The 25,181-nt window shown below is 40.4% G+C and overlaps 1 protein-coding gene across 1 annotated transcript in view; it reads right to left on the bottom strand.

The window, feature by feature from the left end:
* Positions 1-396: 396 nt before the first annotated feature.
* The window catches only part of LOC126456308 (juvenile hormone esterase-like), an 84,188-nt gene continuing 59,403 nt past the window's right edge, over positions 397-25,181 (bottom strand). Inside the window, exons 6-8 of the mRNA XM_050092059.1 lie at positions 21,368-21,518; positions 2,561-2,696; positions 397-559 (exon numbers count right to left, since the gene is read on the bottom strand). Of these exons, the coding sequence (XP_049948016.1) occupies positions 397-559; positions 2,561-2,696; positions 21,368-21,518 (450 nt within the window). The remainder of the gene's footprint in view (positions 560-2,560; positions 2,697-21,367; positions 21,519-25,181) is intronic.

Raw genomic sequence — 25,181 nt, 5'->3', positions numbered from 1 at the left:
CTAAGAATTTTAAATTAGTTCAAATAGCTCTGAGCACTATGGGATTCAACATCTGAGGTCATCAGTCCCATAGAACTTAGAACTACTTAAACCTAACTAACCGAAGGACAACACACACATCCATGCCCGAGGCAGGATTAGAACCTGCGACCGTAGCGGTTACGCGGTTCCAGACTGTAGTGCCTAGAACCGCACGGTCACTCCGGCCGGCTTTAAATTAGTTCTAAATAGGATACTTTAAGCATCATGGCCATCAGTTCGATGATTTTTGTTTTCAATGTACTAGTTTAATAAAAGAGAGGCATGAACGATGATTGTAAACAACATTTAGAAAGACGTTGTCATGTCTGGAGTCATTCAGTGTGTTTACAGTCTGTTCAACACTTTGGAGTTCATCTACATCCTGAAGATCCTGTCCCAGAAGTCCACTCGATCCTTCATCAAATCCTTCTTAGAACTCAACCCATCATTGGTGATGTCTAGGTAATATCCCTCGTCCTTCTTGAAAGGCAACCAGGTCACTGACAACATAGGGTCCGCTGGATCTGGTGTTGGATTCCTGTTGAAAAAATGAAAACAATAAAACTTTGGTAGCTACTACTCGAAAGCGTGAAACGAATACAGAGAACACTGTTTTAATTGTTGATTATTTATAGGATTGACGTACATAGTGTCCGAGCTCATTGTATTTGTACATTGCTTGTTCGAATCTTGTGTAGTAAAATAACGTGCACTTATGAACTCAATTCTTGAGCAAAATTCCCAATTATATTATTGTTACGACTGAAACTGTATTCAAGAAAAAAGTAAAAAAAAATTAAAAATTAAAAACAAGGAAGAATTTTTACTCTGCTCCTACTCCACGGGCGACAAAATAGTGGAAAGCAGAACATATGTTGAAAAATATTATCACTCCTTTCATAAATATGAACTAACATGTGGTTTTCAAGGCTTTTGCTTCAACGCAACCAGCCCTTTTAAATCTTCCAAATGCAAAAATCCATGTACAATGTAGGGCACAAGTATTTTGATTCCAATATCATGAAAAATATTCAGGGGAAACGTACGTTGCCACGCCGTCATCACTAGTACTATTCGTTATCGAGTTTTGAATACAACTGTGGGTCATATGAATGAAACTAAATTGTTCCTTAACAGCATTCAAAAGTCCTTGATTCTAATATGATGATTATTTTGCTTGAAGTGAACTTTCGCTGAAAAAATGTGTGAGGGATAAGCCAAGAGTAACCACACGACACAGTATCACATCCTTTGCTTCATAAACAACGGGTGACGCGACAGGATTGATATGTTATACTTCGAAACATTTCTGATAATACTCGTTCTTACGAAGAACAAACAGAAAAATCTTTACCCTATGCAAGTTCACAGATATCTAGGTAAACCTAGAAGAAGGTAGAGAGAACCATATCAACGAAAATAAAACTTCTGTCTTCGTCTATTACAGTGCGTTAAATTTGTTTTAGTTTCATGCATTAGGCACAGATGGAAACTGCTTCTATTTGATTAAAGTATGAGTAAACACTAAAAACTAAACAGACCAATAACTGATTGATAACTGAGTCACGAAATTCGATGGAATTCGGAAATTTAGAAACGTCCTACATGTACCTTCCGTATTTTGAATGACACCTACAAATGTTTAAATGTATTTAGTTTTTATGTCGTGAAGCGTAAGTGAGCTACGTTCATTGTATTGGCAAAAGATAAAATAACGTGAAACAGTTATATGGGGGGGGGGGGTTGAATTTCTTTTTTTACTGTTTGATCCTGAACAATAGTTTGTTATACCTAGGTGAAGTGTCACAGGATGCTTCAAATGAAGTTGAACTTGTAATCAGTTTTCTGTCTGTAAAATACTTCCTGATACGTTCTTATAATGTTAGGCAGACGCATGAATAACAATGGTAATCACTTGGTTTTCTGCACGTTGAAATGTAGAAAGGATTAATTTGCTTATTGTTCTGCTTATTCTGTTGTTCGTATTCGTACGTTCTGTTATGTCTACAAGAATCCATCTCTCGGAATTGCACTTCATGCACTGTTTCTGAATATTTTTCAAATGGTCTAATTTATGGACGTTTCCTTAAAATAGCTCTCAATAACTACGCTACAACATAAGCTGGTAGATTTATTACCATTGCTTCTCCATAACTACTTTTTATGAACTGCATATAAGTACGACCTTAACCGACTCTTATCATCACGCGAATTTCGCGGAGTAGAAATCTGCGTATACGCTGTTAGAAATCAGTCAAATAAAGAACAGTAATAAGGCTTCCATTCTCAATTACGAAGGAATGGAACAGTAGTACTACTAGAAACTCAGTTCCTTTGTTATAACCTTAATAAAGACAAAATATTTAAGTAACAAGAGCTGGAGAAGTACCTGTATGGAAGGTTAAATTAATGGTGTGACAACTCATTGTATCTGCCGATTGACCTTGAAATACGTTTCTAATCATGTCTGACACTTATCAGAGATTTCTGTCACTGCAAATTAGGAAAGATATGGCTGAAAAACAAGTAGAAAGCTTACCCAGTCTTGGCGAAGTTGGTCCAAAGCCGGGTCACACGCGCTATGGCTTTGCCTTCTTCGGTTTCTGGTCCCTTCGGAATGTCCTTCGTTTTCTCTTCGGAAAACAAGAAAGGTAAATCATCACAGTGACTGACACCTGTAAAAATAAGCGAAAATCAAACAAAATATTACCTAATTTACATCAAAAGTGATGCAACTGTGGCCTTTCAGCCAATACACTTCCCTCTCTTTCGGCGGTTCATAGAGTATCGAGATGCTTACTTTAGTAAGATCTACCGGAAGATGAATCAGAGAATTCGTCTGTGATTATATGATATCTGATAAAAGTCTACAATATTCGTGGTACCTTTCGAGTGGTAGATATTTCCGTGACATATTCTGTCGGCTGTTAATTTGCTCGGTTGAGTTCTATCAAATCCTCCACGTGGCTTTATATTTGCTTCACTAATATTGTTTTAATATTAGGTCCTACTGTAAGATATTCCACGCTATTTACTGTATAATCCCTGTACTACCCCGTCTCCCGAAGAAGTGTCTGAGTCCCATCTACTATGTCCTTGCTTCACTTCAGACCACTCTAACTAGTATAGAAGTTACGTTTGTAATATTTACACAGCGATAGGTTGAAAATTTCAAAACTTAGATATGTGTGACTAAAATGAATCTTAGACCTAAGATTGAGCACATCACATTTCAGAAGATGTTAAGATTCTTACTCTGAGATTCTCTTATTCTACGAGCGACAGAAAGAAAATTAAGAAATGTTTCTATGAAAGCTTGCGCCATATGTTTAAATACTAGCTGCTGGAAGACCAACCTCGTACCAAAAAATTTTAATGGGTGCCATGACAGGCGAACAGGCAGATCCCAAAATCAGTATTACTCGTCAATCTTCGTAAAAAGGCTTGGTGTTCCCCACCGCATGTGGTCACATGTGGCTGGTAATTGTGCTGAGACATGAGATATAGAGGAAATTACCTTGGATTCTGACATCGCTCTCATGTAGGCGTAGTTTGTTATAAATAGGAGTCAATATGGCACCTTGTGTTCAGTCGTGCTTCAAACCATGATACATGGCATATGTCTGAGGTGATACTAAACAATATTTGATTCATGATTGCTACCGTCAGAGCTCTGCACGATGACATTAATACACTACTGTTGTTGGAAGTCGGGTGCTCCACATATTTCATCAAATATGTGTGTGACAGGCATGGGCATGCTCTTGTCACTTTTCGACATTTGTACTCTCGGTATGCCGTCATAGTTCAGACGTTTCTCGTTTGCGAAAGAAGGAAGCTGGAGTGAAGTTTTGCCTGCAGCTCGCAGCAAACGATGTCGAACAGTGTAGAATAACAGATCCAGTATACTACTCTCCAGCACCTAGCCGACATCATATACGATACTATACGGTCTGCTACTACCATTTGGCTGTCTGGTCGTCATCGCATTGTGTGTGATCAATTCATAATCATCGCGTCACTATGTAACACCAGTTTGTATTAATTGGTTCCACAGGTGCACACTACAGCTGCATGTCCAGTAAGTTTGAAATTTTATGGTACGAGAAACTCGTTTCCCTGAGACTGAGTTTTCTTCTCCGTTCTATTTCAATAGCTTGCTTACACTACGAGCAAAGACGTCGACGAAGCATAGTGGCACTTCTTTCCAGATAATCAAGCGGCTCTAGAGCTGCTGAGATTGTTGTACCGCTGGTCTTCCCTGCCAAAATAATGCAATGCTGAACAACGCTCTTAACGTCTTATTCAGGTACACTGCTCTGTATAATACACTCCTGGAAATGGAAAAAAGGACACATTGACACCGGTGTGTCAGACCCACCATACTTGCTCCGGACACTGCGAGAGGGCTGTACAAGCAACGATCACACGCACGGCACAGCGGACACACCAGGAACCGCGGTGTTGGCCGTCGAATGGCGCTAGCTGCGCAGCATTTGTGCACCGCCGCCGTCAGTGTCAGCCAGTTTGCCGTGGCATACGGAGCTCCATCGCAGTCTTTAACACTGGTAGCATGCCGCGACAGCGTGGACGTGAACCGTATGTGCAGTTGACGGACTTTGAGCGAGGGCGTATAGTGGGCATGCGGGAGGCCGGGTGGACGTACCGCCGAATTGCTCAACACGTGGGGCGTGAGGTCTCCACAGTACATCGATGTTGTCGCCAGTGGTCGGCGGAAGGTGCACGTGCCCGTCGACCTGGGACCGGACCGCAGCGACGCACGGATGCACGCCAAGACCGTAGGATCCTACGCAGTGCCGTAGGGGACCGCACCGCCACTTCCCAGCAAATTAGGGACACTGTTGCTCCTGGGGTATCGGCGAGGACCATTCGCAACCGTCTCCATGAAGCTGGGCTACGGTCCCACACACCGTTAGGCCGTCTTCCGCTCACGCCCCAACATCGTGCAGCCCGCCTCCAGTGGTGTCGCGACAGGCGTGAATGGAGGGACGAATGGAGACGTGTCGTCTTCAGCGATGAGAGTCGCTTCTTCCTTGGTGCCAATGATGGTCGTATGCGTGTTTGGCGCCGTGCAGGTGAGCGCCACAATCAGGACTGCATACGACCGCGCACACAGGACCAACACCCGGCATCATGGTGTGGGGAGCGATCTCCTACACTGGCCGTACACCACTGGTGATCGTCGAGGGGACACTGAATAGTGCACGGTACATCCAAACCGTCATCGAACCCATCCCAGATCAGTCATAAGTAAAAGTGAGAACATCTCTAAAACGCCTAAATATATTACAAAACTTCATTTCTGGACTCCATAGTACAGTCGTTATATGAAACTACTAGAACACTTAATAGGTATGCGCCACATTATTCTGTCTGAACAGTAGCTGACAAAATATGACCAGATACGATTCGTCGACAGGCACTTGTATATCAATCCACTCTGATGTCTTTTCATGTATAAATAAGTTTTTGGCTAGAAAAAGGCCTAAGGCCGTAATATGAATCATCTTATTACAATCAAATGGCGTCAGCATCATACGAACAATTTACAATGACTGTTGTTCCTGCAAAAATAAAAATTGTCAACACCAACTGTGTAAATAAATATAACTGAAAAATTTTCATACGGGTCTCAGATAATTAAGTAATTGTTTTTCCTAGCTGCCGCTATACAGTACTCACTGTCAGGTAAGCTACGTGTGAAATACGAACGAGATGATTAAACATACGGAAAATAAATTTATTGTGCACCATCTTTGCATATAAGAGCAGGAAGAAACCGCGGTCTATCGTGGATACGAATCCTCGGTACACCTCGTAATCGCATACAGCTTCTGAATAGTGATTTGGAATGTTTTACGTGTGTGCGACGTATATCCACATCATTCATTACGCAATCTGTACTGCTATTGAACTCTCCTTCCATGGTTGCACGCGTACTGTGGCACATTTCATGTTCACTCAGGCTACAAGCGCTGTAAATTAGCCTACAAGCCGAATTGTGCTCGTCTCCTCTCATTAAATGCGTCAAACCTTGGAATGTTTGAACTAAATGTAAATGTCGTGTGACTAGGGCCTCCCGTCGGTTAGACCACTCGCCGGGTGCAAGTCTTTCGATTTGACGTCACTTCGGTGACTTGAGCGTCGATAGGGATGAAATGATGATGACGACAACACAGCACCCATACCCTGAGCCGAGCAAATCTCCATCCAGCCGGGAATCGAACCCAGACCCTTAGGATTGACATTCTGTCGCATTGACTACTCAGCTACAGGGGGCAGACAATGTCTGAGCTGTATAACAACAACAGGTCGTCTGACCAACACAGTAGCTGCCAGCAAGGGACAGTTGCCCTGAAGCACGCAGTCTACGTGCAATATGGTATCAGGTGCTGCAGCGTCACTTGGCGATCATGCCTTGTTGTCAGCCAGTTTCGGTGGATCTGGCGCAGGTGAGCCTTGTACACGGTCAGTGGCTAGAAGCCCGCGTCTCTGTCTCGATGGTACACTTTGTAACACATGCAGCGTCTGTCCAGCATTCAGTCCAGCTGCAAATATTCGATTATTCTCCCCTTCAGAAGTTAACCTGCACTTCAGAACAGCGTAAGAATTACATCATCGTTGGAAATCACAATTGTACACATCCAACAAACACCATTTTCACAAATAATGAGAGAACTATCACGAATAAGCACTTTCGCAAGTAATGCGTCAACGATCACGAATAAGGTTAAGTGCCGTTCTGATAAAGGTCTACTATATTCGTGGCACCTTTAGAGAGCTAGATATATCCGTGAATCTATCAATATTACTCAGTTACTATTGTGAGACTTTTTAATTCCACATCATTACACAATTCTTCATGACAAATGGAATTCTTTATGTATCTTTAATTCCTTGTCCATCCTCTTCATTATGCTATACCTGCTGACAGCTGCGTAGTTGAACTCAGTAAGTCTTTGGGATTTTCGTTACTTGGTGAGCTATTTAGTCACAACATTTGAAAGTTGTGTGTTAAACAACACTTCCATTTCACTCGAAGGATTTTTCTTGGGTATGTGACATAATCTTTGCATACATTTCGCAAATATTTCCTGTAATCGGTATCGATAGGTCGCTGTTGCGGTTTGAGTGTTTTCAACTTCGACAAAGTTCCGCTCGACTACAGGCGTCAGGCTGTTGACCTGGGTCATGCGACCGACTCAGTTTAATTTCGGAACTGTGTTCCAGGTCCAGCGGCTAGGTTGTGTAAGTTGATCGAAGGTGATCTTTGCAACTGGATATTTGGTGGGACCGTAACAGATATTAATTTGCATTTCAGTACGGAGAGTTTGCTATTTGCACACATAAATTCCCATCTTTTCGCATAGTGAATTGGTGACGAATTGCGAGCGTGGTCTAATAATTAGTAACGCGGTATTACACAGGCTCACAGACCGATAACATTTCGCAAATTGGGGAAGATGATTAGAGGACCGTGTTGTAGTCATTTAATCCAGTGTTTTATGCTCTCAGTTTCGTTATTCTCTCCTGTATTTATGGTTATTCAATGCAATACTGACAATGGCTTTGCCGCAGTGGTAACACCGGTCCGCGTCAGATCACTGTAGTTAAGCGCTGTCGGTCTTGGCTACTATTTGGATGGGTGACCGTCAAGTCAGTCGACCGCTGTTGACAATCGTGCTGCACGCAGCCCTTGTGGGGGAAATTAAGGAGCTACTTAACTGAGAAGAAGCGGCTCCGATCACGAAAACTGACAAAAGCTGGGAGAACGGGATGCTGGCCACATGCCCTTCCATATCCACATCCAGTGACGCCTATAGGCTGAGGACGACACGGCGACCGGTCAGCACCGTTAGGGTCTTCCGAGACCTGTTGGTTTTTAGTTTTCAATGCGTGCAGAGGACACTTGCATTTCTGTGACTGACTGAAAATCGATTATTGTTGTTCATGTAACATTTGATTATTTTGAACTAAATACAGAGTATCAGTTTAGCTTTGTGGTTACTCATTTATGGTCTCCTTATACTTGTTGCCAATATCCACCATTGTCAATTCAGTGACCATCAAAGCCACAGATAAAATTAATTAATTTTGTCATATACAGATTCTCCCATGAATTAGTAATAAATATTGCGCTCTGTGTACTTAATGAAAGTTCTTTGATGACACCAGGACGGAAATTTGCAGTAGCACATTTTTATACAATGTACATTGATGTTTTCATGCAATAGTTGTGAGCCAGGCAGTTCAAGGCGCTACAGTTTGGAACCGCGAGACAGCTACGGTCGCAGGTTCGAATCCTGCCTCGGGCATGGATGTGTGTGATGTCCTTAGGTTAGTTAGGTTTAAGTAGTTCTAAGTTCTAGGGGACTGATGACCTCATAAGTTAAGTCCCATAGTGCTCAGAGCCATTAGAACCATTTTTGCAATATTTGTGCAGAGCATGGTAATTAGGTTTTTAGTTTTAGCAACAGTCCGTGCAGATTTTATTGTTCTTCTATGTCGTTATTCAGGGTTTTATTGACGTGTTTTCTGTGCTAGATCAGTTTCAGATTAATATGATTACATTCAAGGGAAATCGTCCTAAGGTAAGCACATTTCCGCACAACAATTCTTAGAGCCTTTTTAAGCGTGATTACACATTGTTAGATGTTTAGTTACACAGGATATCACTTAAGTCGATTTTCTGTCAGTGCTGTTGTGACTAATTCTTTTGCTTACGTTCACAAATTGATTACAGGGTTATAAACATCAGCGTAACAGGCCATAGCTTCGTATGTCAGGGCTTAGTCTAATAACTCAAGGTAGCAGATCAGTTATAAACTCAGTACGCAACTGACACACTATTATTTCTGTATTTGTTAGCCATTTCGTTTCTCCTATGTATATTTGACACATATCACGTGTGAACAGCCGGAAAAAGACATTTCGTAAGTGTCATTCACTATTTATTTCACTATCAAATGTAAAGCATATTTTAGAAAAATCAGTTGTTGAGAAAGTTATCTGTTTCGAGGCTGTTTGAACGTAATCGCTTAAATTCGACGAAAAATGTATTGAAATTATTCGCTTAAACTGTAACAGTAGAAATAAGTACTTGAGATATATATTTTACCAACATTTCGAAGTGTTTTTGAAATTCCTATTAAAAGAACTGAATGATTGTTTGTTAAAGATACTAAGAACATATTAACGCACATTTATAATAGTTAAAATGACTGTAATATTCAGCGCTTACTTAGAAATATTGTAAGTGCTTGAGTAAGCTAATTAGGTGACGTACAAATATCTTAAACCTTTTAGTAAGCTAATAAGGAATGTGGTGATTCAAATAGGTTTTCAAACCGTTTTGTGTGGGTCACCTTGGCACCGAATGGCGCGGAAATAAACAAGATGACAGTCAGAGGCAGGGTAGCCTTGTGTGCGGACGTAGCCGTGTCATGTATGGCGAAGTTATTATTTTTGTGACTGCTAAAACTGTGTAAATTCGACCGAAAATTCGGGTGGCAGCGGCATTTACGTTGCAAAGTTTTCTCTGGAAATTTTGTATTTAGGAAAGCAAGATTATCCAATATTAATCTACCGTGGAATTTTGAACCAACACTACATCAAGACCAATGGCTCCCGCAAGCAATAAGTCGTACTAAATTAATTCCATTTAGAAGGAGATGTGAAGAGCCTAGCCAGCTATCATTGTGCAAACGTCAGCTACGGCACCACAACAGCTACTACACACAAGGCGACAACTTTTACTAACTATAAGTGGGTAGATCTGTAGTGAACATCACAGTCCATACTTCATACGCCACTGTGGAATAGGTGAAGTTACTTAAAATTATTACTTAAACGCATTCTCCGAAAATCATATATCTTTTCTTGTTTTGTTTTACCCTTTTTTGTAATTTTCTGTAAAGATCTTATTACTTTCCAAATAGCACGGTAGTTAAATATAATTGTAACTTCAAGTAATGTTAACTTTCCTGCAAAGGCAGCTGTAAATGTATTTTTATATTACTGAAATTTAATGGTCGCATTGACATTGCTCTTAAGATTTCTTTTACAATTTTGCAGCTAACTTGATTGAAAGTAGAAGTTTCAAAATAGTTAACAAGATAACTGTATTTCAATAATAGTAAAATAGATTCTGACGTATTAAACTGCTCCTTCGCAACTGGCGACCGAAAAATCCTCATATAATTAGTATCTTTCAGCGTTGGACTGTTGTACAGCAAGATTATACAGTCTTCAAACCATTCATTGCTGTGGTGAGGATAAATTTACCACGTAGAGAGTGAAGCAATAATTCAGTGAAATGCGCTTTGTAGTGTGACGAAATTACAAAATTACTCATCGAGCCTCTTTATCGACTTCGCGCATTGCAAAGAGCTCCATAAAAAAATCAACTACCTAAAGATTATCCATGTATTTCGTTAGGTTGACATGGTCAACCAGATAATTAAACATTACTAGACTCAGTAGAATGGTCTCAGTTTTAAAGCTAAATACTAAATACAAACCCTGAACTAAGCGAAAAACGACGTCAGTTTTTCTGGCCAGTGACCGGTTGCAGTATTAGGCAATTTTATGTTGGTTCAGTTTGTGGGCGGACGAATCGCACGCTGCTCTGCTGTCCAAAAGGATGATATAGAGAATATAGAGGCCTGTTTATATGTAACGTCTGGGACTCTATACAGTGTCTCTCCAGTACTAAACATCGTATTCCGTACCGAATTTAATACGTCTGAAAGCAAACATGAAAGAATTATCAGAATGGACTGGAAATCGGTAGATTGGACGTACACATCAAGACAAACAATTGCTTACTGCTTCAGAAAAACTGGATAATTTATTGAAGAGAAAGAGAACAAGACATTCCATCAGGTGGACATCCGCAATTGAGGAATATATTTCTAGAACAAAAGTCAGCCTCAGCTTCTTGTATGTTTCTTAATTTTTTTCCATGGCCGGTTTCGAAGCTTAAACCTTCAAGTGCTGTCCAAGGGAGCGCTATTTTTGCTAGGCCTACGCATGATGGCACCTAAAGACGTATCTTTAGGCTTAGAAACCGGTCATGGAGTATATTAAGAAAACTGCTAGCAAACGAAGCGGATTTTTACTCTATAAAAATGAACAGAAAGAACCACACAAAATGAGCAAGTCAGTAACGAGATGATCCACCTCTGACCTTTATGCAAGCAGTTATTCGGTTTAGCATTGATTGACAGAGTTGTCGGATGCCCTGCTAAGGGACATCGTGCGAAATTCTGCCCAGTTGGCGCACTAGATCGTCAAAATACCGAGCTGGTCGTAGGGCTCTGCCCATAAGTATTCAAACGTTATCAGCTGGTGAGACATCCTGCAACTTTGTTGCCCAAGGTAGGTTCGAGCAAGCACGAAGACAAGTAGTAGAAACTTTCAAAGTGTGTGGGTTGGTATTGGTTCAAATGGCTCTGAGCACTATGGGACTTAACTGCTGCGGTCATCATTCCCCTGGAACTGAGAACTACTTAAACCTAACTAACCTAAAGACATCACACACATCCATGCCAGAGGCAGGATTCGAACCTGCGACCGTAGCGGTCGCGCGACTCCAGATTGTAGCGCCTAGAACCGCTCGGCCACGCAGGCCGGCGTGTGGGTATTATCTTGCTGAAATGTAAGCCTAGGATGGCTTGTTATGAAGGGCAACCAAATGAGGCGTACAATATAGTCAACGCATCGCTGTGCTGTAAGGGTACCGTGGAGGTCAACCAAAGCAGTCTTGGGGCGAAATGAAATGGCATTCCCGACACTCACCCCTGTTTGTCGGACAGTACGGCGGGTGACACCCTGTTTGGTATCCCACTACTGTTCGGGGTGGCCCCAGACACGTTTTCGCTGGCCATTAGGGACTGGAATCTCATTGACTGGAGTAGAATTATCTTCAATGATGAGTCCCGCTTCGGACTAAGCCCCGATAACCAGCGAAGCCGTATCTGGAGAGGCCCCGGACGGCGGCGGAAACCAAACGAACTGTAACTATCCATACGCCCGACAACCAGGGGTGTCATTTCGTACCATGGCAAGATCCCTTCGGTTTTCATCCGCCGCACCCTTACACCACAACGGTACGTCGACAATACTCTACGCCCGTTTTGTTGATCTTCATGGCAAGTCATTCTGGGCTTACATTTCTGAAAAATAATGTCCGCTGTCACAGAGCAAGAGTTTTTACCGCTTGTCTTCGTGCTTGCCAAATCGTACTTTGGGCATCAAGGTCACCGTATGTGTCCCCAGTCGAGAACTTTTGGAGCATTCTGGACAGGGTACTGAAACCAGCTCGGTATTTTGACAATCTAATGCCTCAATTGGGCCGAATTTGGCGTGATATCCCCTAGCAGAACATCTGACAATTCTATCAATCAATGCCAAGCCGATAATCGCTCGCACTAGGGGCAAAGGAGGCGAGAAGGACAAATGCATTATTGTCTTTCTGAAACTGTGAAGCTCTTGAATAAATCTTAAAATTCTTTTGAAACTTTAGTCATTTGTTTCTCTGTGTACGTACGTCACAGCTCTCGATTTGCGTTCTATTTGGATAATTGCTTCGTGGTGCATTTTTTTTTTTGTCTTGGTGTGTATTTACAGAAAAATGAAAGAAAACTAGTATAAGATGACTTCGGAAACGATTTATTTGGGTTCCTGACAAATGTAAGGATAGGTGAAACAATACTGAACGTAAGTCGTAATTTAGAGGATAGGTTAAAAGGAGGCAAACAAGGATTTATAGCATTAGTTTTTCTGTTGTCTGTTCTCTGCCCTCAGTCCCAGTTTCGAAGCCCGCCACCGCTTGAATTGTGAATAAAAATCATCAGCAATGGCGGCCAAACGATTCCGGCAAAGGGAGTCACACTCATTCAGTCAACAGCCAGGCAGAGATTCAGGGCAGTCTCTTGCCCTTGGGATCGGAAACTATCCTTAAAGAAGGAAAAATCAGCAATGATAAACGGATTGGCGATGCAGAAGACAATGGAAACCACTGCATTGAAGACACACGATGTGTATCCACAGATCATGTGGTCTGTAACTGAAAAAGTGTCACGATGATCTCTCCGTTGGCAAAATATTCCGGAATATTCCCCCATTCGGATTTCCGGGAGGAGACTGCCAAGGAGAAAGTGAACAAGACTGAATAACCAACGAAAGGGAAATGTTCTACGAGACGGTGCGCAGAATGTCGGAAGATTGAACACGGTAGGTAAACCAGAATATCTGCAAATGGAAATTCTAAGGCTGAATCGTGAAGTGAAATGAAGAGAAGGACTTCAAGTCAGACGAGTAAAGCGTAATATCAACAGCAGCGGATATGGCAGAACGATTCATAACGAATAGGAACGCAGAACAGAGTGAGTTTCTGCGAGCATTTCAGTTAATCGACAGCAAACCAACACCGACAGCGAGAGCTGAGTTATACATAACGATGTCGCAGACGGAAGATGAAGAGGTAGAGAAAGTACTGCAAAACCGTTGTAGGGGCAGAAGCGGAAGAAAGGGGTACGGCAGAATATGGGGTTGGTACTAGGAATGAGAGAGGAGAAAATCTAATTAAGTTCTGCAATAACATTTAGCTAGTCGTAGCGAATACTCCGTTCAAGCATCACAACGGCAGGAGGTATACTCGGGGCCAAGAGATACAGGGGATTTCAGTTAGATTACATCTTGGACAGGCAGAGACTCCGAATCCAGGTACTGGATTTTAAGACGTACCCTAGAGAATCTGCAGATTCACATCACAATTTAGATGTGATAAAGAGTAGGCTTAATTTAAGAGAGCATTTAGGAAGCGTAAATGCGCAAAGAAGTGGGATACAGAAGTACTAAGTAAAGTAGAGATACGCATGAAGCTCTCAGAGGCTATATATACAGATACAAGGAATATTTCAGTAGGCAGTTCAGCTGAAGAGGGATGGACATCTCTAAAAAGGGCAATCACTGAAGTAGGAACGAAAAACGTAAGTACAAAGTAGCATTTGAGATGTGGCTCTAAAGAAGAATGTTGAAAATTAGGTGGTTCGATAAGCTAAGTAATGAGGAGGTTCTCTGTAAAATCGACGAGGAAATGAATATATATAGAAAACACTGGCAAGAGGAAAGGACAGGATGGTATGGAATCTCTTAAGACATCAGGAAATACCTGCAGTGGTATTAAAGAGAGCTGTAGATGATTAAAACTGTAGGGGGAAAAAGAAATTAGAATGCATTCAGCGAATAACTGAGAACGTGGGGCCGGCCGGTGTGGCCGAGCGGTTCTAGGCTTTTCAGTCTGGAATCGCGCGACCGCTACGGTCGCACGTTCAAATCTTGCCTCGGGCATGGATGTGTGTGATGCCCTTAGGTTAGTTAGTTTTAAGTAGTTCTAAGTTCTAGGGGACTGATAACCTCAGATGTTAAGTCCCACAGTGCTCAGAGCCATTTAAACCATTTGAGGATGTGGATTGCAAGTGCTACTCTGAAATGGGGACTTGAGCTATAGCAATAACGACATCCATTGTACAGAAGGAGGATATCGTGTAATGATGTCAACATAGATCCTAAGATAGCAACAGAGAATTGCCGAAACCGGTCATCTGTACGAACAGATGATTTTAGCGATTTCGGCAGTTGAAAATTTATTCGGTGTTCACAATACTACAGATAGCCCCTGCCTTGAAGAAATCAGAAATTTATGACTATAAGATGAACATCAAGAAAAATAAAACAATGATAATGCAATGTAGTCGAATTAAATCTCATTACAATGAGTGAATTACGAGGGCAGTTCAATAAGTAATGCAACACATTTTTTTTATCGGCCAATTTTGGTTGAAAAAACCGGAAATTTCTTGTGGAATATTTTCAAACATTCCCGCTTCGTCTCGTATAGTTTCATTGACTTCCGACAGGTGGCAGCGCTGTATGGAGCTGTTAAAATGGCGTCTGTAACGGATGTGCGTTGCAAACAACGGGCAGTGATCGAGTTTCTTTTGGCGGAAAACCAGGGCATCTCAGATATTCATAGGCGCTTGCAGAATGACTACGGTGATCTGGCAGTGGACAAAAGCACGGTGAGTCGTTGGGCAAAGCGTGTGTCATCATCGCCGCAAGGTCAAGCAAGACTGTCTGATCTCCCGCGTGCGGGCCGGCCGTGCACAGCTGTGACTCCTGCAATGGCGGAGCGTGCTAACACACTCGTTCGAGATGATCGACGGATCACCATCAAACAACTCAGGCTCAACTTGACATCTCTGTTGGTAGTGCTGTCACAATTGTTCACCAGTTGGGATATTCAAAGGTTTGTTCCCGCTGGGTCCCTCGTTGTCTCACCGAACACCATAAAGAGCAAAGGAGAATCATCTGTGCGGAATTGCTTGCTTGTCATGTGGCTGAGGGGGACAATTTCTTGTCAAAGATTGTTACAGGCGATGAAACATGGGTTCATCACTTCGAACCTGAAACAAAACGGCAATCAATGGAGTGGCGCCACACCCACTCCCCTACCAAGAAAAAGTTTAAACCCATACCCTCAGCCGGTAAAGTCATGGTTACAGTCTTCTGGGACGCTGAAGGGGTTATTCTGTTCGATGTCCTTCCCCATGGCCAAACGATCAACTCTGAAGTGTATTGTGCTACTCTTCAGAAATTGAAGAAACGACTTCAGCGTGTTCGTAGGCACAAAAATCTGAACGAACTTCTCCTTCTTCATGACAACGCAAGACCTCACACAAGTCTTCGCACCCGAGAGGAGCTCATAAAACTTCAGTGGACTGTTCTTCCTCATGCACCCTACAGCCCCGATCTCGCACCGTCGGATTTCCATATGTTTGGCCCAATGAAGGACGCAATCCGTGGGAGGCACTACGCGGATGATGAAGAAGTTATTGATGCAGTACGACGTTGGCTCCGACATCGACCAATGGAATGGTACCGTGCAAGCATACAGGCCCTCATTTCAAGGTGGCGTAAGGCCGTAACATTGAATGGAGATTACGTTGAAAAATGGTGTTGTGTAGCTAAAAGATTGGGGAATAACCTGGTCTATTTCAATGCTGAATAAAACAACCCCTGCTTCAGAAAAAAATGTGTTGCATTACTTATTGAACTGCCCTCGTAGACTAGGAAATGAGACTCTAAAAATAGTACATGAGTTTTGCTCTTTGGGCATCAAAATAACTGATGACAGGCAAAGTAGAGGAAAAAAAGAAATGAAGACTGACTGTATCACGAAAAGTGTTTGTGAATAAAAAAGACTTGCAGCTCTTAATACAAAATTAAGCCATAGGAAATCTTTTCTGAGTGTATTTGTCTGAAGCATAGTCTTTTACGGAAATAAAATGTGGACAACAAGCAGTTCAGACAAGAAGACAGTAGAAGCTCTTGAAATGTGATGCTATACAAGAGTGTTCAAATTAAATGGATAAATAGACAAAATACGAGGGTGTATTGATTGATTGATTTGTGGAAGAATTTGTGGCACAACTTGACTAAAAGAGCTAGCTATTGATATGACGTGTGCTGAGGCATGATGGGATCGTCAGTTTAGTAATGGAGGGACGTGTGGGAGGTAAACATTGCTGAGGAATGATGGGATCGGCAGTTTAGTTATGGAGGGACGTGTGGCAGGTCAAAATTGCAGAGAATGTTCTAGGTTCACTAGAGAAAGCAGTGCCAAGTGACTGCAGATTGGAGCATTTATCCGAAGATGACAAGATTTGCACGTGATAGACTTGTGAGGAGATTTCTATTAAACTGGCTGCGGACTTAATACCACAACCGCAACTGTAAATCTGGAGTAAACTGATCGTTTGCTATGAAATTTATATTACTAAAATTGGATTTTTGCAACAGTTTCTCCAGTCTCTTAAGCTAACGTTCTGTCTACCTCTTTCTTAACGTTTAATCTGGCACATAATTTCATCACAACTACAAGACGCCATTTTCTGATGGAGAAGAAAAACTATATATACTTGGGAAGGCGTTACATATTAGAAATTCAAAATAAACTTTCACGATATCGCTGTTAGTAAAATGTTAAGTGGTTCTTTCCTTGCCTTTGCCTTATGTAAGGCCTTTCCAAAAGAAGACCATGTAGTGATAGTGAGTGGGGCGGGAAACCGTTTGGACAGGGATGGGGCATATGACATAGGTGGTCACTTGGACGACATAGCTTCCCTGACTCATGGCACCGACGTAAATTTTGTGGAGCTGTTTCGGCGACATGGTCGACCACACCTTGATGTAGCTGTGGGGCGAATCAATGTGGGATTAGGGATGGCTCTGAGGACAGCAACTTTGCTCATGTTTCTCTGGTGCCTGTCGGGACTATCAACACATGGCCTTCACCTAAACAGGACTGGGAAGGGGAGATTGGTACAGCTGATTCATGAAAGTACAGGGGGTGAATCTCGGGCCACACATGTCAAATACCTGTTGTCATAGGTGAGAAAAGTAAGTCTTTTGTAGGATAAATCCCGACAACATGTTCCCCTTCCTAGAGAGTATCTCTAGCAGTTTAAAAAATACTGAAACAATCACTCACAAGCTATATTTTAACACTTCAAATACCACACATACCAGATGTCACAAAAAAAAAACACTGGAAAGAGTAACACGGGGAATTTCACAGACTTAACAATCCTCATGCAACATGCAATAATTAAAAAATAAAATACAACTATTAGAAGTTGAGCTCCAATGTTTGGACTGCACTGTAGTTTGTGTTACTGAGCACTGGTGTAGAGACGCAGAAATCCAACATGTAATGTTATTATTGCATGAAAGGGCAAACTCTTACTACAGAACTATTCCAAGGGATGGAGGATCACGCATTTATATCAGAAAAGAAACACAGTTCAAATCAAGACATGGCCTCAGTACAGTAAGTGAAGACAAACACTTTGAAATATCAGCTATTGAATTAACAGGGCTTGATGTCACAAAGCAATTAATCATTTTGTGTGTGTAGATCTCCCAGTGGTAGTGTGGACACTTTTTTCAATAAATTAACAGAAATTCTAGATAAAGTCTCAGGTACAAAGGTCAACATAATTCCGTGTGGGTACATTATCAACACTAATATCACAAGTGAATCCAGCAGCACCTTCATAAAATTCCTCCAGAGTTTTGGCATGTCCCTATTGGTCAATAGTGCGACAAGGGTTACTACAATGACTGCCTCAGTAATTGAGCATGTGGCCACAAATACGGATAGGGAAAAAGGTGACGTAGCAGTAAAATATCTCGGACTATCAGACCATCTCCGTCAAATAACGACAGTAAACATTCCCTAAGCTACAAGCCTCCAAACGACTTTTATCATAAATCAAAATAAAAGATTTTTCAAAAGAACTAGGGAAACAAAGCTGGGTAAAGTGTATAAGGAAACCAATGTGAATATGAAATTCTCTAAATTCTCCACATTGTTTAAACTGAACTTTGAAAACCATTTCCAAAAGTATGCATCTGTGTATCAACATCTCACAAAAACAGATGGGTAACAGCAGATATTAAGAAGTCCTCCCAAACACTTGAACATGAGTTCCATGAAAATGATTCACAATGATCCAGAATACTTACATTTCTATCATAGATACAAAAATATCTGTAGGAAGGTGCTGACTGATGCAAAAAAGTCATTTAATGACAAAATAATATATAATGCAGAGAATGAAAGCAAAGCAGTCTGGGATGTTATAACAAAGGAAACGGGGAGAAGCAAACAATCACATTATAACATACTGGTAAGGGAGGGGGATAAGGTGATAAATGATCCGCAAAATTTAGCAAATTATTTAAACGATAATTATTCAAGTGTCGCCGAGAAGGTACAGCAAAAATTCCCCAAAACAAATGAAACACCTGTAAATAATGTTGAACTTCCAACCACAGAGATTGAAGTCAATAAAACTGTTCAAAAACTAAAATATAAAGTCAGTAGGCTTAGATGAAGTACCAATGTGTGTACTGAAACAATGCATAGGGGTTATACAAGGGCCCTTAACAAATATAATAAATTAACCCTTCACATCAGGGACATTTCCAGAGCAGTTAAGACAGGCAAGAGTTGTACTTTTGCTTAAGAAAGGTAATGCAGAAAACATAGAAAATTACTGGCCCTTTTCCCTGCTGTCAGGATTCTCAAAAATTATAGAAGCAATTATGAAAGACAGATTAATGAATTACCTGAATAAATACAATCCCTTAAGTGAATTACAGTCTGGTTTCTGAAGTGGCAAAAATACTGAGTCAGCCATAGTAGAATTCACAAAAGTTGTACTTGATACTCTGGATAAAGATGAGTGTGCCACAGGCCTATTTTTGGATTTTTGTAAGGCGTTTTATACAGTCCACCATAAGATTCTATTAAATAAATTAGAAGAATTAGGAATAAGAGTGGTAGCTAATGATTGGTTTCGGTCACATCTAGCACATAGAGTACAAAGAGTAGAGGTACCACATACTTCAAATAGATCTAAACATTTAGTAAAACACTTATCAGAACCAAAAGACATTAATATAGTGGTTCTGCAAGGTAGCATATTAGGACCAATACTATTCATGATATACATCAATGACTTTCCTAGTAGTGTTACTCAGGGTGAAAAAATTCTGTTTACTGATGACATCAGTATTACAGTCATTGAGAAAACAAGAGAACTCCTTGCCAAGAAAGCAAACGGAACTGTCAAGGAAGTTTATGATTGGTCAGTAAGCAAAAAAGTGTATGACTGGTCAGTAAGCAGAAAAGTGACATTGAACATAAAAAATATAATGCCATGAATTTCAGTTTAAAGAGGATAATAACATTGTTAAATTAAATGTAGATGGCACCTCTATAGACTGTGTAACAAATGCTAAATTTCTAGGAATGAATATTGATTCTCAGTTTGAGTGGTGTGAACACACAAAGGTAGTTTCAAACCGAATGTCATCAGCATCTTATGCCCATAGAATTCTATCATCAATGTGTAACATGCAGTGTCTTTTAGTTACATATTATTCATAAGTACACTCAATTCTTAGCTATGGCATTCCTTCTTGGGGAACAAACGCACAAAATGGAAACATAATTTTCAAACTCCACAAAAGAGCCATAAGAATAACAACCAAAATACTAGTCGAGCTCACTGTAAAGATCTGTTTAAGACACTGGGTGTTTTAACCGCTCCACATGAATACATTTACCGGTCAGTTATACACATCAAAAGTAACATTGGTAATTACTGCACAAACAGTTCTGTCCATGACCATGCAATAAGGATAGACTCAAATTACATTTGCCAAGAAAAAATAAACATAAAACTCAAAACAGCATTTTCTACCAGGGAACAAATCTGTACAATTAATTATCAAAAGAGATTACAGAAATAGCAAAAATACACTTATTTAAAAAGGCAGCTGTAAAGTACTGTTATGCAGTACATTTTATACATTGAAGGACTATTTAGATAAAACAGAGTAGGGGTTTGATTAACAGTGTTGTAGAAATAAATAACAATAATAATGATTATAAAACATCCAACACTCCACATAACACCTTCACTTATGTTTCTTCCTTCTTTTTTCCTTTCTAGAAATACTTACCCCCAAGCTATGCATAGCACAATATTAACACCTCTTCCTCTTCCTGAGCCCAACAACTCACTCATTAGGGAGGGATGCTGACTCAGTTTTTCAGGTTAGCAAATGGGAAGTTGCAGTACAGAAAGTGGCCCAGAGATCACCAGTTTTTGTGTGTGTGTGTGTGTGTGTGTGCGTGTGTGTGTGTGTATGTGTGTGTATGTTTGTGTGTATTGGGTGAAGTGTTATGAAACAATGTGTGTATAGTGTGTTCAGCGACTGATAGTGAGGTATGAGTGATGGTGTGACATTACTTTATTTAATAAGTTATTTTTAAAAAGAGTATTGTATACCAGGAGTAAATCTAATGATTATGCCTAACTAAAGGTCTGTAAATATATGTCTACCCGAATTAGCCTATTTTAAATTTGTCTAAACCTGTAAATACTTTGACATGTCCTATATCTTTGTAAAAATAAATCTACAGATGAATAAAGCTACTACTAATACTACACTCTGCCTACCTCTTTCTTAACATGTAACCTGGCCCATAATTTCATCACAACTACAATACGCCATTTTCTGATGGAGAAGGAAATTTAATATGCTTAGGAAAGCGTTAAGTATTACAAATTCAAAATAAGCCTTCTTGATATAACTGTCAGTGGAATGTTAAGTGGCTTTTTCCTTGCCTTTGTCAGAAACGTCAGAATAAATTAATTATTAAGGGGAAGTGACGGCTACTTACCTGAAAACTGCTCTCCATACAGTTTCTTAAAAACATTAAGTTTTGTAGTGACGTCGAAGTGATAGAAGTAGGTAGGCTGAGCCGCAGGCATGGAAGAGAGAATCCTAGCCGTTACCACCGAGGGGTATATGGTGACAAGGTCTGCATGGAGCTGTTAATAAAAATAACATTGCAATGTTTTACTCAATTTTATGTTAATATCTTCCAAATTCTGAATGAAACTGAAATACATTAAGAGTAACACTGTTTTCTAATTGCAGGAAGTTAGTTACTTAGAGGTTACATTGATCATTTAAATGATCTTGGAAATGATGTGCAACTCGTCAGTTTACAAGGTGTGTACACATCATTAATGTTAAAGTTAATGAATACATCACATATATAGTTTAAAATTCATTTTATACATCATGTACATCTACATCTCAATGACTAGGCAGCAATTTACAGTTAAATGTTTGCCAGTAGGCTCACAAAAGCACTTTGAGACTATTTCTCAAGAGTTCCAGTATCGAATAGTACATTGGAAAAATATAGCATGATTTTCTTTCGTGCGATCTCTGATTTCTCTTATTTTATTACAATGAGTACTTCTTTTTATATGTTAAATGGATGGGCGTCAACAAAACATTTTCTCATTCGCAGAAAAAAGCTGGCGATTGCAACTCCTGGAAATCTGATGCCAAACGAAAAAAGCCTTTTTTCTTAATGATTGCCTCCCCAACTCGTATAACATATTCGTCATAACCTCTCCACTATTTCGAGATAATACAAAACGAGCTGCCCTTCTGTGAACTTGTCGGATGTCTTTGTCAGTCCTACCGAGTAAGGATCCCTTACCTCGTGTCATTACTCCAAAATCGGACAAGCGTAGTGTAGGCACACTCCTTGGGAGATATGTTGCGCTTTCTAAATCTTCTGCCATCAGGTTAGACATCAACATTTATGTAACATCAGTTTGTTTTGTCCAATGCTTGATCGACAGATGGTCATCCACATTTTTCTCCTTATGTTTTAGGTGGCACTTTATATATGCAGAAGCGAATTAATAGACTTCACAAGTACGTCTATCTTGACAATATGTCCTAGTGAAAATGAAAAGATTAATTTTGCAGAAAGTAAAGAGCAGCCAATTCACTTAAATGACTCGCTTTTGTTATATGTAAACGGGGAGTCCACATGACAGTTTAAGAAAGCATGATCGTAAACACATTAAGCTGAAATACACAGTAAAAGAAAAAAGTATATTGTTTTTATTTTGTTGTGTTAAATTATGTACTAATAAACATGTTGCCCCTACCCCTGTGAACCATGGACTTTGCTGTTGGTAGGGAGGCTTTCATGTCTCAGCGATATGGATAGCCATACCGTAACCACAATGGAGGGGTATCTATTGAGAGACCAGAGAAATGTGTGATTCCTGAAGAGACGCAGCAACCATTTCAATTGTTGCAGGGGCAACATTCTGGATGATTGACCGCTCTGGCGTTGTAACATAAACCAAAACTACCTTGCTGTGCTGTTACTGCGAACGTCTCAAATCAAGGGAAACTACAGCCGTAATTTTTCCCAAGGACATGCTGCTTTACTGTGTGGTTAAATGATGATGGAATCCCCTTGGGTAAAATATTCCGGAGGTAAAATAGACCCTCATTTGGATCTCTGGGTGGGGACTAGTCAGTAGGATGTCACTATCAGGAACATAACTAGCGTTCTACGGATCGGAGAGTGGAATGTCAGATCCCTTAATCAGGCAGGTAGGTTAGATTTAAAAAAGGAAATGGATAGTTTAAAGTTTGATATAATGTAAATTAGTGAAGTTCGATGGCATGGGGAACAAGAATTCTGGTCAGGTGAATATATGGTTGTAAATAAAAAGTCAAATACGGGTAATTCGTGAGTACGTTTAATAACGGATAAAAAATTAGGAACGCGGATAAACTACTACGAACAGCATAGTGAACACATCATTTTAACCAAGGTAGACACGAAGGCCACTCCTGCCTCAGTAGTACAAGCTTATATGCCAACTAGGTCCGCAGATAACGAAGAGATTGTAAAAATCTATGATAAAATTAAAGTAATTATTGAGTCAATTAACCGACAATTGAATAGTCATGGGGTGCTGGAATTCGATAGAGGGACAAGGAAGACAAGTAGTAGTTGAATATGGACTGGGGGTAAGTAATGAAAGAGGAAACTGTCTGGTAGAATTTTCCACAGAGCATAACTCAATCATTGCTCACACTTGGTTTAAGAATCATGAAAGAAGGTTGTATAAGTGGAAGAGGCCTGGAGGCATCGGAAGATTTTAGACAGATTATGTAATGGTAAAACAGAGATTCAGGAACCAGGTTTTAAATTGTACGACTTTTCCAGGGGCAGACGTGAACTCTGATCACAATTTATTGGTTGTCAACTGTAGAATAAAACTGATGAAACTGCAATAGGGCAAAAATTTAAGGATATGGGACCTGGATAAACTGAAAGAACCATAGGATGTGGAGACTTTCAAAAGGAGCATTGACAAGAAAGGGGAAAGGAATATAGTAGAATTAGAATGGATAGCTTTGAGAGATGAAAAAGTGAAGCCAACATTGAATCAAGTAGCTAAAAGGACGAGGGCTGGTACAAATCCAAAGGTAATACAAGACATATTGAATTTAATTGATGGAAGGAGAAAATATAAAAATACAGTACATTAAGTAGTTGAAAAGGAAAAGGAACGTCTCAAAAATGAGATCGATGGGAAGTGCAAAATGGCTAAGCAGGAATGGCTAGAGGAAAAATATAAGGATGTAGAAGCATGTATCACTAGAGGCATGACAGATGCCGCCTACAAGTAAATTAAGAAGACCTTTGGAGAAAAGAAAACAACCTGTATGAATATCAAGAGCTGAGATGGAAAACCAGTCCTAAGCAAAGAAGGGGAAGTAGAAAGGTGCAAGGACTATATAGAGGGTCTACACAAGGGTGATGTTCTTGAGATCAATATTATGGGAATGGAACAGGGCGTAGATGAGGATGAAATAGGAGATATGATATTGCGTGAAGAATTTGACAAAGCACTGAAAGATCTGTCAAAAGAAGCTCCTGGGAGTAGACAACATTCCCTTAGAATTACTGGTAAACTTAAGAGAGCCTGCGATGACAATATCCATCCAATCGGTGAGGAAGATATATGAGACAGATGAAATTTCCTCAGACATGAAGTAGAATATAATAATTCCAATTCCAAAGGAAGCAGCTATTGACAGATGTGATAGTAACCTAACTATCAGTTTAATGAATTACGGCTACAAAACACTAACACGAATCCTTTACAGACGAATGAAAAATCTGGCAAAAGGCGACCTCGAGGAAGATCAATTTGTATTCCCGAGAAATGTAGGAACACGCGCGGCAATTGTAACCCTACGAGTTATCTTAAAAGATAGGTTAAGGAAGGGCAAAACTACGTTTATAGCATTAGTAGGCTTGGAGGAGGGGTTTGACAATGTTGACTGGAATACTCGTTTTCAAATTATGAAGGTGGATGGAGTAAAATATAGGGAGTGAAACGCTATTTACAATTTGTACAGAAACCAGATGGCAGTTATAAGAGTAGAGGTGCACGAAAGAGAAGCAGGTGTTGGGAAGGGAATGAGACAGGGTTGTGGCCTATCCCCGATGTGGTTCAATCTCAATACCGAGCAAGTACGAAAGGAAACAAAAGAAAAATTGGAAGTAGCAATTGAAATCCAAGGAGAAGAACAAAAACCTTGAGGTCTGCCGAGAACATTGTAATCTGTCAGAGCGAGCAAAGAATTGAAACAGC

The sequence above is a fragment of the Schistocerca serialis genome, chromosome 2, assembly GCF_023864345.2.
Source record: "Schistocerca serialis cubense isolate TAMUIC-IGC-003099 chromosome 2, iqSchSeri2.2, whole genome shotgun sequence".
Lineage (NCBI taxonomy): Eukaryota > Metazoa > Arthropoda > Insecta > Orthoptera > Acrididae > Schistocerca > Schistocerca serialis.
The sequence above is the reverse complement of the archived record's forward strand: the minus strand, read 5'-3'. Positions and strand labels throughout refer to the sequence as shown.